This window comes from Ctenocephalides felis, unplaced genomic scaffold (assembly GCF_003426905.1).
Source record: "Ctenocephalides felis isolate EL2017-DRISC unplaced genomic scaffold, ASM342690v1 CF-g0.4_SCAFFOLD_00845, whole genome shotgun sequence".
Lineage (NCBI taxonomy): Eukaryota > Metazoa > Arthropoda > Insecta > Siphonaptera > Pulicidae > Ctenocephalides > Ctenocephalides felis.
In genome coordinates this window covers 47,308,233-47,322,799 of record NW_020536999.1, presented here as the reverse complement: position 1 = coordinate 47,322,799, position 14,567 = coordinate 47,308,233, and the positions used below count along the sequence as shown (strand labels likewise).

Sequence of the window (14,567 nt, the reverse complement as noted above, 5' to 3'; positions counted from 1 at the left end):
TCTGTCAAAAATGTACCAATGAAACTTATATTTTGCATTGATTTAATAATGAAGCTTTTATTTCGCAAAAACCCTTTAAAATTAAAAATAAGACATTGAACCTGTTTGACCCATGGCCATTCCTTTGTATCCCGCCTATGGGGTAAAAAGGACCAAGTGACAATTTTTCGAAAAAAATCAAAAAACATTACAACAATAAGCTGGAAGTTTTACTGAAAATAGTCAGATAGTTGTTTGTTATGTGTTATTTGTTGTGATATAATTGGTTTGGTTTTTACGATATCATTGCTTAAAATCAAATTGGACTTTTGTGCTCCGCTCTACCCTATTGCAAATATTGTTTTTAGCATGTATGAAGGACAGTAAAAAGGACAATTTTTGGAAAAAACATTACAACAATTAGCTGGAAGTTTTACTGAACATAGTCAGATAACTTGTTTGTTATGTGTTATTTGTTGTGATATAATTGGTTTGGTCTTCACAATTTAATTGCTCAAAGTCAAATTGTACTCTTGTGCCCCGCTCTACCCTATTGCAAAAATTGTTTTTAGCATGTATGATATACATAATAAAATATTTATTTCATGTGTGATTGCGGACTGAATAATTTAGCAATAATAATTATTGAAAATTAACTACTTCACAGAAATTTGATGATTTAATGAATATGCTGCACGAAAACGATTTCGAAGTATGTAGCGTTTATAAATATTAGCAAAAAGTTCGGTTTTCGGTTTCAAAAAGAATTCATTTACAAAACTTATATATAAACCTCCAAATAATTAAAAAATAAATTTTGAAATATTCTTTAAAATATGAGTTGCAGCTACTATTAGGGGGCGTTCATTAATCACGTGGTGTTTTTAGGGGGAGGGGGGGTTTGACAAAAAATCACGAAATATCACGTGGGCGGAGAGAGGGGTATGGTAAGATATCACGTGTATTTATTTTTTAACTGATTTTTTTAAAAAGAAATCAGAATTCTCAAAAAAAAAATCAAAAACTTTAGTTTTTTCACGCAACTAAAAATACACGTGATGTTTGGAGGGGGAGGGGGGGTAATTTTGAATATCACCACGTATCACCAAGGGGGGGAGATTTAAAATCCTTAAAATCTAGCTCACGTGATTAATGGACGCCCCCTTAACTGAACATTAGAAATCATCACTCCAATAAGAATTTATTTCATAAGTATATAAATTATTACTTTCCCCAGTAACTAAAATGATTTAAAACTCGAATTCGAAGCCGAAACAACGATGCTTTCAGAGTGTATAAGTCATTATCTGCTTATTGTCGGTTTGTTTTACAAATCCTAATGTACAAATAATTGTTATGTAAATTGTTTAATTAACATACACAAGAATCTACATACACGACATCCAAAAAAATATCATATCTGTTAATGTTAGATAAATTGAAGATGAATTTATTTAATGTTTCTTGTGCTCTGAAATTTAAAGTGAGGTGGTTTTGTTATGCTAAAACGTGACGTAGATTCCCGAGAAAATAAACACATTTCGGCTGTTTAGTTTCTGGGGCGCCGAATCAATTTTTTAGCTTGAAATAGAATAAATAAAAAAAAAATTTAATCACATAATAGTCATACCATTGAACCAGTTCTTTTTTAATAAAAATATTATAGTACTTACAACTTAGAAATATATATGTATATGGAAATAATATCATATATTTTTTAGATATACAATTTCAATTCCTATGTGATGTTAGTAAAGAAAACGAAAGAAATAAAGAAAATACACTTAAGAAAAGCTAAGATATATATGCATAATTAACTTCCCGTAGGGTAAGCTATAGTAATAGCAAAAAAATCGAAGATGAAAATTTTTATTTATTTTTACGTTTCAAAGGTTTTTGAAACGTAATTTTGGCATACCTTGGAAAAAATGGATGTATGTGTGTGTCTGCGGATACAAATTTTCAACCGATTCGAATGATTCAAAAAACATTCGATTGCTATTAATAAGGGGATGTGCTGATTATTTTTTGGCTACGGCATGTCCAACCGTTTCGAAGATACGGGGCAAACAGTAAAAAAGGCAATTGAGGTTTTAAATGATTTAAAAAACAATTTATTTGCATTGACGAAATGAAGAACTGATAACATTTTTGGGAAAGCAGGTTCAGCAGTTTTGAAGATCTAATAAAAAAGTAAAAAATGCCATGCAGCACGCTAGTTTGATGATAAAATCGCGTTATTGGAATGTTATTGAAGAATAATAGAACTGTATTTCACAAGCTGGAAAGACAATTTTAAGGTATATTCATGAGCAGACAAAGTCAAATAAGTAAAAAAAAGACCAGAACCAGGAATCACTATACTGTACAATTTTAGAAGAAGAAACTAGATTGGACTCATTTAAAAATCAGTACCTGTACAAAAAATTATTTAAGAAAGAGATGAGTTAAAAATTGAATAAACAATATTGTCAGTCAGTAACATCACAAACATTTCATAAATCCAATAAGAGTTATAAATGATATGTAATATTTTTCGAATGATATCTAATCTATATGATTGTGAAAATAAATACATCAAAAATGAACTGTGAACATACAAAACTTGTAATAAATTGTAAACCAGCGAATATGAATATGAGAATATGGATTTTCCGGTATGAATAATCTATGTCAATTATTAATTGACCCATTAACAGCACACGGTTTTAAAATGTTATATAAAATAAACAATATAGACAAATTTGGTAAGTCTATTGAAATTGTCATTAACGCGTTGTATATGAACAAATTAAAGTTATTGTAGAATATGTATTTAATATATAAATATTAATTCAATTTATTTTAATAATACTAAATCAATTCGGTATTCCATAACTTATAATTCATTTTTTATGCTCGGAAACTTATTTAAGCGACACATACTCTTACGAGAAAAGCGTGATAAAGTGCTAAATAGTTATGAAAATATAGAAACAGGGCCTTGTTTTTTAATTTGACATGGCATCATAAAAGAATTTAGTTTATTAAAAAGTAATCGATAAATAAATAATGACCTCGATGTTATGACTAATAATTTTAACACACATTCTGACATACGAAATGGGGCATGGAAATGAGGGCTCAAGAAACAACACCCCTAGCCAAATTATACATATAAAAATAATATTTTGCACAATAATACATTGCTAGCATGTGAAAAATTATTTAACTATGGTATTTCTAATTAGAATATGGTTTACGTACTTTGCAATGTCTAAAAAACCTCAATTCGTTTGATGAAACCAAAAAATCAATACATTTATTCAATCCTGTGAGCTATTACACCGGGTTAGCACAACACTTGCACAAATTGTTCAAATTTAAATTATATCACATTTGTCTACAGTAATTATATATTTACACATTTTCACAGAAACAGATTAAATAATTAATTTTAAAAACTATGGCACTTTTCCTGGATTATTTAAATAATACTACTACCGTTTTTGACAGATAAGTCTCGTTGGGTTCTGCATCGGCCGCGCCCTGAGCTCTATTTTATCGACAGGTGTGAAGTTGTATGTGTATGTTGGTCACGTTCGGCAACGTGCAAAAGAGCGGTAAATATGAATTTACAAAATTTAAAATTATGTTATTTTTTAAAAGTGTTGCATGCAATAGAAATGAAATATATTTATATTATTTATATAATTTATTATATATATATATATTATATATTTATTATCATATATAATGAGTGCTATGGAATACAATTGTGGGGCATTGCTCATAAGACTAATATAGAAATAACAGAAACTTCAGAACAAATTTTTGAAAATGGCCTTAGGAACACCAAAATATATCCTGAACTTGCTAATTCATCTCGACACAAACACACCTACCATAAATGATGTAATAACAAAAAAAGCACATAAATATAGAAACAAGCTCATCAGTCACTCAAATTTACTAGCAAACTCCTTGATAACATAGAATTATCAAAGAAGGTTGAAAAGAAAAGCGCCACTGGAAGTCATCAACTCTCCTGATAATAAATTGAAATAACTTAGTCATTATTTATGAGAAATTATTTTATAAGTAAATAGTTAAGATTATATAATTATCAATAAAATATTGTTAATATTATAACGAATGGGAAAACAACAATTGAGTTGTCCTTCCAACATGTCCCTATATGGCCGACTATTGTAAATTACACAAATTTTTAAATGTACTTAACTGGACAATTGTAAATAAAATAGAGAATATATATATATATATATATATATATATATATATATATATATATATAATATATATATATATATATATATATATATAAATATATATACTTATATAATGAGTTGTGCCTTTAGATATTTTCCGCTTAAAATTGTTATAGTATCAGTCTATTGAAACTATAATAAGTTTAATGATCACCTTGTAAAATTTAGAACTCGAATTGAACTTTAATGTATTCATTATTTCAATGTATGAATTATAACTTTTGATTTAAATTATGTAACTCAAAATGTAGCTCACTTCTTTCTTTCCATTCCTTCAAATGTTATATAAAACTAAGATTTCTTACGTCCCCCCATCATATTGAAAAGCTAAGAAATTTGCAACAATGAACATAATAATTTTGAAACATTGACATATGATTTAATAAAATACTTCAATATTTTTGATATATTTATATTTTTGTATCAAACACTTATTTACATGAGAATTTAGATGCAAAAATCAATATGATCCATAATTGAGCAAAGGATGCATCATATTATTAATGCAAATAAAATCTGAGATTAAGACTAATATATAGAATTAATTCATAAAATCGATTATCTCTAATAATTAAATATTTTTATATATAATATAATATTGTATAAAAACATAATTTTTTTCTCATATTTTTTGTCATCTACATATTTTTCTGAATATCCGTCGATATAACTATATACTAATTTATTTATAAATAACAAAGGCTTCAAAACCATAAAAGAAATTATAATTTTTATTTACAGGTAGACAATTAAAATTACGTCGAGAGTTATATGGCGGGTGATGTTTTAACGAATTTATATCTGGTCATAACGTTATTGGCTGTGTAGAATTTCTGAAGGCTTTCTAATTGCCCCTATAATCTGATCTTCAAAATATTGATCAAACGTACATATTTTAATGAAATAAAGAAAATTCTAATCAATCCAACATTCTATATCTTGTAAGACATTCTAAAGTACACTTGATGTTAATAATTAGGTGGCAGTATTAGTTATAATGTAAGATGTATTTCAATGACTATAGCCTATGCCAACTTCCAGAGGTGTGCAGACTTTATTGCATGTTTTCTGTTTTCCACAACTATATTACAGAATCTGTTGAGTTAGTTCAAAAAACATAAAACTGATCTTTGTAAATATTTCGGAACAAAAGTAATTAACGATTTTGTATATAGATTGTTTTTCACAACACTAGCAAAATTTATGTTGTACAAGAGTACAACAAATACAACTGCCAAGATCATAAAGTATCACATGTACATGCGAAAAGCCAAGAGGATAAACTAGTCTATAATAATGTGCTCTATATATTTAAATATATACTCGTAAACTCATTCCTTATACTATTGTATAAATTAGTGATGGGAGAAATTAGATTTTCATTCATTCTTAAATTAAATTTCGAATTTGATATATTCATATTTTTTAGAAGTAAATAATATTATAAACATACATTTCAATGTTAATATTGTAGAAACACATTCAATTTCTACATATAGCTTTACTTTCCCATCAATAACTTAAAATATTTTCAATCTGACACATACTAGAAGCTTGAAGATATGTACATAGACAATAAAATGTGTTTACAGAAATATTTCATCCAGAAATACAAATTCAATAAAATCATTCTATAATTGGCCAAAAACGTAACGTTTTTTCAAAAGGCATTTTATATCTAAATTCACTTTCTCTCACGCATTCAAACAAAACTTAACTGCACTTATTATATATCATATATTTATATATGTTAATCTTTAATATTATTTACAAACATATATAAATATATGTATAAAAATTATTATAAAACTTAAAATATCTTCTGCTTACAACATATATTGCATATACATACATATAAGATACATATGTATATATTTAAGATACTATTAAAGGTCCAAATGTAATAAAAGAACAAAGAAAACTAGATTCTCGAATGCAATTTTAAAATTCTACAATTGCTATCCAATAAATATCAAGTTTTGTTTTATATCACAAACAGAATTTCATTGCCCTTGCTTAAGAATGTATGTACGGTTTGAGATAATATTGGTAATCTGAAATTGCTATTCATCTTGTTTAGCTTTGGCTTGTAAACAGACAATACTATTAAATTATCCTGCCTGTTTTAGTGGAGATCTGCAATAAAAGACAAGTTAGAAACATGCAAGTTATTTATAAGCACCTCGAAATGAGCTTAAATAAGTTTATTGTGGAGAACGAAATGATTACGTTGAAATGACAATTACTAGTCATAATTTTATTTCAATTACAGGTTCACAAATAATATAAAGAAAGGCTTCATAGTGCAAATCAAAATTTTTCATAAACTTTCAAATTCATTTTGTTTTAATTAGGTACTTTAAAGTAATAAAATAATTACAGAACATAGTAATTAGTACAATCTGTCCACATAAAATTTGTGGATAAAAATATTCTACAATATTATTTAATACAAACTAATAAATGATGCATAAGCAAATTACCTGGTTTATTATCAGAGTCACAACGTACAGTGTCAGTGTCGAGACTGATCCAGCAGTTCTTCTACACTCGCAAAGGCGCAAGAACCCAAACCGGTTTTAGCCATAAGTTGTAGCAAGTTCCAAGCATGACTCGTGGCAACTTCTAAGGGAGGGCTCCAAGGCAGGTCCATAGATTCTAATAAAAATAAAATGGTTATTAATTAACAAGAATGTCAGTCAATTTTTGTGTTAAAATTTACCTAAAATTGCAGAGTTTAGGGCTGCACAAACAGGTTCTCGTCGTGATGGGCTTAGTTGCCAACCTAAAGGACTGGCCCATGGATTTGAATAGGCTAATAAACTAAATGCATCCTAAATCAAAACAAATAATTAATTACCAAATTTTGCAGATTGAAAGTATAAAACAAAATACAAAAAAATTAAAATAAATATATTACAATACAGTGGTACCCTGATATACGAGATCAATTCATTTCGAAACCATGCTCCTGTATGTCTAATCCCTCGTATCTCAAAGCATTTTTTGCCATAGAAATACCTTGAAATGCCAATAATTCGTTCCAGTGCTTTGGTTTTTGTTAAGTTTTTTATATCAAACAAAATTTTGCTATTTATTATTGTTTTTTCCTATCCATTCTTGATATTGCGGAAATGAGTTAGACATGTTTCGTTAAACAACCCCCAAGTTCAAAGTGTTGCAACTTTTTCGGAGTGATTTTTATCCATAAAATTTTAGTGTTTAAAAAGCTGCTGTTAAATTATTGTGATGTTCTTAGGAATTATACCCTTTATCAAATCCTTCTGTTTAAACCCTATGCATATCTATGATGTGTTACGCTCGTACATCCATACTATTATCAAATTTTTTGTTGGACCCATGGCTACAAATTTAAATAAATTGTTTGTAAATGCATAAAAAAACAAAAAAACGCAAATCCAACATATATCATTGTTAAAACCCAATATATATAACTGTACAATCACTATTAATGTATAGTTAAAATTTCAAAACGATAAAATAATCCTTGATATATTCACATGTGTAAATTGATACTACACAATTAATGTCAATACATATATGAAATGACTAACTGCCAAATAATTTACTATCATAAAACAATCAAATTATTTCTATGCTAGGAAAATCATTGCAACAACTGACAAACTTTTTCATGTCCTATTTTGCCATCAAAATCTTTCTCGAAAACTCTTACTCGCCCATAGCTAGTATCTCCGATTTTGCTCATATGCCGCAGCAACGAATCGCTCCTTTGGCGGCTCGTATTTCGAAACACTCGTATACCAGGTCGCTCATAAGTCGGGGTACCACTGTATATTGATCACATATTTGGCATAGCAACGATAATTGATTCATAGTTACACTGATGGAATTGTAAAACTACTTGTTTTACTTAAAACAATCATGTTTGCATTGGTACAGACATTGAAAAGATGACTGTATACTAATATTATATTATATATTATATTATACATTTGTGTAGTATGTATATATTTGCATATAACACAGTTGTGTAATAGTGTACATTCTTATAAGATTCTGCTTTTAAAGTAGATTTAACATAGTATGAACTAATAAAATTATGTTACACATAATTGGTGCGGTACTACCATAAAAAGTTGAAATTTTCTAATTAAATATTTACCTCTAGCATTTTTTGATTATGCCTCGACGCTGTAGGATTATCCCTTTGTAACTTGTGTGATAATTGGCTAAGTTCCCTGCCGAATTCGAGCATTCTCTCTACGCCCCCTTTGTGTCCTCCGCAAACTTGACGGAGCCCCACGACGCCGCCGTTGTCGGAGATTTCTGTTCGTTCGGAGGAAAGCAATGTGAAATGTGGTTGCCACAAACCTGTTAGGGGGATTCATGTATACAAAAACATGTCGTTTTTGCTTCACTATATACAAAACACACACATGGCGCAAGTACAAATAGAAGATTGAGAGATAAAAGTCAAAATTTCTATAGTGCTTGGAATATATTAAATCAATGATGAAGAAACTTATAAGAAGTAGATTTTATTGATAAAAATTATATATAAATTAAAACCAAAATCAAAATCAAGTAAAAACATTATTCAATGTTAGAAAAATAAATGATTTTTATGCTATTGTGCAGTGGACATATAGTTTTTATTACTATCGATGATGTTACGATTACATAAATGTTAATATGCACATACTTAAATCAATGTGCAGTAAAATGGATTTGAGCATGTAATCCATAGCATTACATATATATATATATATATATATATATATATAAACATGTAAATATACACAATACTATTTTAATTGTATTTTGAAATTAATAAACAAGGGATATTAGTTAATTAATCAATCAACTTCTGAATTAGCATGTTTGAAAATGATGCAATTAGAGAAAAATTAAGAAAATCATCAATATGACATTGGTCGAAATTGAAGTGAAGTCTAGATAAGTAAGAGAAATATAAAAAAAGTGCGCAGCCATGGTATGTAAAGTGCGCAGCCATGGTATGTATAGTGATGGACGGAAAAAGGAAAGGAAAGTTGGCATTTATCGATCAACAGTGAGATTGTGATGATTGGAACAATGATGTACAAATAAATATGTATAAAACTAAATTAAAATATTGTTAATCAAACTATAAATAAATCTATTACAAACAATGTATTGAGTGCTCAAATATTCTTTAGCAGAACATAATGTAATATTTCTTTTTTTAAAAGCATTAAATATCACATACCCATATCTTCACCATCGTCTTCTATTGTTGATTCTATTATTCTGGGAGGTATTACAGGTTTTGTCGTGCCATTTTGAACTCCATTTTGTGATACTTGATTACCATTTTGATATCCATTTGTTGTAGAATTTGTATTTGAACCTGTAAAAAATTAATATAATCTTGACAAAATCCAAAATCAAGGTTCTTTAATGCCTAATATATTTATGAATATATACCATTACTAAGAACACCATGACCATTTGTACCATCCATTTCTACATCACTATCATCATTATTTGAATTAGATACTGGTGAATTTACTTTGAATGGAGGCCCGCTACCATTTAAATTATTTTGATTAAGTTCTTCTACTGTCGTACCTTTGAACCAGAATTGCATAAATATTAAAAAAAAGGAAAAAAAATTAAATATAACCACAAACTATTTAATTGTGACTTTAAAATGTTATTGTTAATAAATATTATGTACTTTAATAATAGATGTATCTATTTCACAAATAATCTATTAGTTATGAGAACATTATAGAAAGCTTACAGATGATAGATTCTAAAGTTCTGTGCTAATAAATAGCAATACTTACCATTTCTAGATTTAGTTGTATTATAATTTTTTGTAGATTGTATGACCGATGTTTGTACAGGACTCGGAGAACGCGGAGATAAAGGTCGGACTAAGGAAGGGGGTACTATAGGAAAACTGCTGCCGCGGCCCATACGAGTAGGGCAAACCTGAATACATTCAACAAAGTTAAATACAGCAATAAAATTATGTTATAATAACCACTCAATTTTATCTTAGCATACTTACTTCTGAATCTGAACCATTAACCATTTCTATAAATTGACGACACTTAAGCATAAATAATAAATCTGGATTTCTTTCTAATAAACCTGGATAATGTCTTATTGTACTTTCTATGGCTTCACCCATTCTACCAGCTAGAACTAATTTTAATATTCCTGCAACAACAAACAAAGAATAAAGAAAAATTCTTATATGTTATTTCACAATAAAAAATCTATCAGTACTTTGTCTAGTTTTTATTGATGTTACTTCTTCATCAAAAGCTTGCCCTGTACTTTGTGCAAAAGCTTCTGCTGTAGAACAATAACCATGATGAACAAGATATGAAGACACCATTCTAAAAAACGTTTTAACTTATTAACTAACTTATAATATTTGTTGATTATATGATAATCTTATCCAATATATTAGCTGATAAAAATATTGAAATATATACTATTCAATTACTTGTGTAATATATCCTGCCATTCTGAGGCTTGTGGTGTAATATATTCATTTATAGCTACTCTCGTCCTTGCTCTCAACGCTTGTAGCATATCTTCAATATCAAAAACAAAAGGTGATTGTCCAAAATTAGCATCTACTACTTCTCCAGGTGTTTGTAGGCCGACGGTCGGGTAAAGGTTTGGCTAAAATTGAAATAACCAATGTTACTGAAACGAGAACCGATTTTATTTGAAATGCCTTTAAATATCTGCCATGAAATAAAACTTTCGTTTTTATAAAATATAGGATGAGTTCAAGGAATGCTCAAATTACACCTCAAATTACACCTGTATTTTTATTAAGCATTTTTTATTGTCAACGATCAAAGTTCTTGAAACTACTTTGTTTTGTTAAAATATTATATACGTATAATAAAAAAAATGAATAAGAATAATCATCGCGACATCGCAAGTAATAAATTTTTACTTCTAGTAATTTTTTACTCCAATAAATTGTATCATATTTATGGTTATCATATTTATGTTCGTCAAAGTAATATAATGAATTATCTGAATTTAATTGAAACATGTTGATAACTAATAGAAAATTTTACATAAATAATGTCTTCAGTTTTTTATAAAGCAATTTACGATAACTAACCATTAAAATTCGCCTAACTTTATTTAAAGCATTTATTTAATAATATTACATTCCATTTTCTGAATATATTTAATTTAAATTTTAATACTTTAAGTAGTTATGTAGTTTGTTTTACAAATTTACAAAATTGGATAAACATTTTTTTTTATTTATGGTTGAGTATCTCAATAATGATCTCCGATAAAGATCTAATTAATTTTAAATCATTTTAGTTTAAGATTTTACAAACTGGGTAAAAACATACTGATGTTTTAATACCCATTCTAATGTATACTTAGTTTTTAATTGTAAATATATTTCATTAGTAATATTTTATAATCCCGGTGATAGTTAAAAGATGATCAAAATTTAAGCTATAAACCAAAGTTATTGGTTATTTTTGTATATAACTGTTTAATATTTGGTCAATGTACATATTGTATTTTTGTGTAATAAACAAAAATAATTTAATGAATTTCAGTGATTGACTAATAATGTTTCAATTTGTAATCTGTATCACTAAAATATATATTAGTATATTTTATAGTTTGTAAGTAATTATAGTTAATATAAATTATTTTTAATAAAAGATTAATAAAAGATTAAAAATTACCGGAAGATCTCGAAAAGCAATGCCTAGGTCGTGTCCGTTCTTCGTATAAAAGCAGGTATTATCAACAAGGTTCACACCACATCCAATAACATCTCCAGTAGTAAACGTAGGTCCGTAAGTTTGTCCAGTTCCCGATGAGCAGAAAGAATTTCCATCGTCGCCATGATATCCATAAGAATGTTTATCCCATCCTGAAAAAGAGGCAAATGGAACTACTTAATAAAATTGATCAGAAAAAATCTAAGTGTGAATTTTTTTATTTTAAACTATTATCTATATTCTATCGAAAATCTTTAGGCTGAAAAAAATGAAATTGTAAGAAATATTAAATATTATTCTTGATGAGCCCAAATCTAATTTAAGAATTATAGGTCAATTTCCACTTACCAGGTAGCCGATTCATGTTGACACCAGATGCCGATAGCCCGATTCCCATGTACCCATCACGGCCCTTCGAGACGATACGGACCTCGAAGTAGTAGAGACCGCAGGCGGCCGGAATAGGGTGCGTCGCCCGCACACTAGCTGCATCCTTGTGCGTTTTGCCGTGACCTGTGCCATATTAAAGAAAGATACTTCAAATAATAGAATAGCTTCGAGTGTTCACGAGCAATGGGGGTGTTTAAAGATTTCTTATTCACAATATATAAGTATAACATATGCTTTTGTCAGTGCAAATTCCAGGACGTAAAACTTCTGATTAAAAGTTTCAACGCTTTTCAACTAAAGCCATTAATTCGAATGACCTTTTAAATTAATCACCGACTCTATTGTCTCTATAAAAGCTCCCACAATTTTGTGATACTCATATATATACAGTGAAAATACTATGATATTGGGCAAAGAATCTATATATACAGAAACATATACAGATGTTATATACACATACACATATAAATACATACATATACACACATATAGGAAGGTTGCGTATAACGTCATAGTCACATTTGTAACCGAAGTGCTAATAAACCAGCGATCTTCGGAAAGAAGAAGAACGAATGGTAATAATTAGAATATAAGTATAATTTCAGAGCGAGATAATAGCATTCTAGATCCTCCCCCCACGAAGTAATGCCCAACAGCGGTTTTTCCTGAGGATCAGAGGCAAAAGGTAAGCGGATTATACCCAGGCAGTATTACCTGGCATACCCAGATAAAAGACCAGTCTGGGTGCATAAATGCATTTTCTTCACATACACATATATACATAGACACGCACAAACAAATACACACACACATATAATATATTCATACATTATAAGTTATATTTGTCTCTATTACAAATATACATTAAGTTTATTCTTACTTTAATATCTCCAATTAATAGTAAATTAGTATGTTATTTACAGATCATATTCAATTATCACCAAGTTTATAATTATCCAATACCATATAATAAATGGAAATACACAAGTATTCACATTGTTTGTTTAAAACTGCACTATAAATAACAGAGAGAGTTAATATTATGAAAATAAAAATTAGGTACGTCATTCAATTTCAATATTTGATTGAATAACAGATTTATAAGAATTCAAATGAGATCATTCCCGTAAGAAATCGTCTATGAAAAATATTTTATGGAAATGTAGCAATCGAGAAACATCGCATGGAATTTGAAATTATATTAACATATTCTGATCGAATGAGCTATGATGCATGTAATGAATTATTTATTGCACCTCCTGCTTGATGAAATACGAAATAAATGAGTATTAATTGTGTGCAGAATTTTGAAGATTCAAATCATACAAATCATATTTAGTACTTTGAAGCACAAATTTTTTATACGAACAACTTATTAGTTAAAACATAGTCAATGAAGGCCGCTGATGAATATTAATCAGGATTATTTTCCAATTCCAACCTTTTCCAAACAGTACAGTACTTCTAAAAGTGGGTAAATATGAAGTAATTAGTAAACGCCGTTATTAATTAGTATTGCAAGAAAAACTCGTTTTTCTATTAAATTGCATCAGCGATTACGATTAACGCAAATGTTAGAAACTATTGTGATAAAACCAATTTCATTTCAGTTCTGATTCATTAATATTTTAATATGCAATGTACGGTTTGGGGAACGCAAAATGGGAACAAAACTATTTGTTATATTTACACTTAATATAAATTAAAAAAACATAGAATATTAGAACAGTATTAATACACCATAAATTAGATTAGAACATAAACACAGTAGCATATAATGGGAAAAGATTTTCGTCTCTCATAATTTATTATCTCTGATATTAAAAAAAATTAGAAATATATAAACGCGAAAAAGACTGCTGAACCAAAAAATAAGTATACCGAACAGAGAAGCTAATAATGATTATTTATGGCCAAGCAAATAATATGTGGCTAATAATATTTCAAATGTAGTTTGAAGGTTAATAGACATTTATAAAAAATATGAAAATTTTTCATTATAGGAACAAGTTTTCAACCGAATTTGTAAAAATATAAAAAATTGATAAATCGCGCAGCCAATTAATAAAATAAGAAAACGCGCAAAAAAGACTAAAGACGATATCAATTACTAATTCAGAGGCATAGAACAAAAGCGACGAAAATAAGATTAATTCTTTTAATGAACGGAAAA

At 28.3% G+C, this 14,567-nt stretch overlaps 2 protein-coding genes across 3 annotated transcripts in view; both read right to left on the bottom strand.

Moving 5' to 3' along the window:
• LOC113364027 (guanine nucleotide-binding protein G(o) subunit alpha) overlaps positions 1 to 3,479 on the bottom strand; it is a gene marked incomplete in the record, with an annotated part of 295,478 nt that extends 291,999 nt beyond the window's left edge. The window contains 1 exon segment of the mRNA XM_026606489.1: positions 3,226 to 3,479.
• Positions 3,480 to 5,759: 2,280 nt separating this feature from the next.
• Positions 5,760 to 14,567, bottom strand: part of LOC113377202 (ran-binding protein 9) — a 92,211-nt gene continuing 83,403 nt past the window's right edge. Inside the window, exons 2-13 of one of the 2 annotated variants that reach the window (XM_026617458.1) lie at positions 12,353 to 12,517; positions 11,966 to 12,156; positions 10,735 to 10,916; positions 10,512 to 10,624; positions 10,291 to 10,442; positions 10,064 to 10,211; positions 9,699 to 9,842; positions 9,481 to 9,621; positions 8,395 to 8,603; positions 6,970 to 7,081; positions 6,731 to 6,905; positions 5,760 to 6,383 (exon numbers count right to left, since the gene is read on the bottom strand). In XM_026617458.1, the coding sequence (XP_026473243.1) occupies positions 6,763 to 6,905; positions 6,970 to 7,081; positions 8,395 to 8,603; positions 9,481 to 9,621; positions 9,699 to 9,842; positions 10,064 to 10,211; positions 10,291 to 10,442; positions 10,512 to 10,624; positions 10,735 to 10,916; positions 11,966 to 12,156; positions 12,353 to 12,517 (1,700 nt within the window). In that variant the 3' untranslated portion in view covers positions 5,760 to 6,383; positions 6,731 to 6,762. The remainder of the gene's footprint in view (positions 6,384 to 6,730; positions 6,906 to 6,969; positions 7,082 to 8,394; positions 8,604 to 9,480; positions 9,622 to 9,698; positions 9,843 to 10,063; positions 10,212 to 10,290; positions 10,443 to 10,511; positions 10,625 to 10,734; positions 10,917 to 11,965; positions 12,157 to 12,352; positions 12,518 to 14,567) is intronic. The other variant, XM_026617474.1, reaches the window with a different exon arrangement.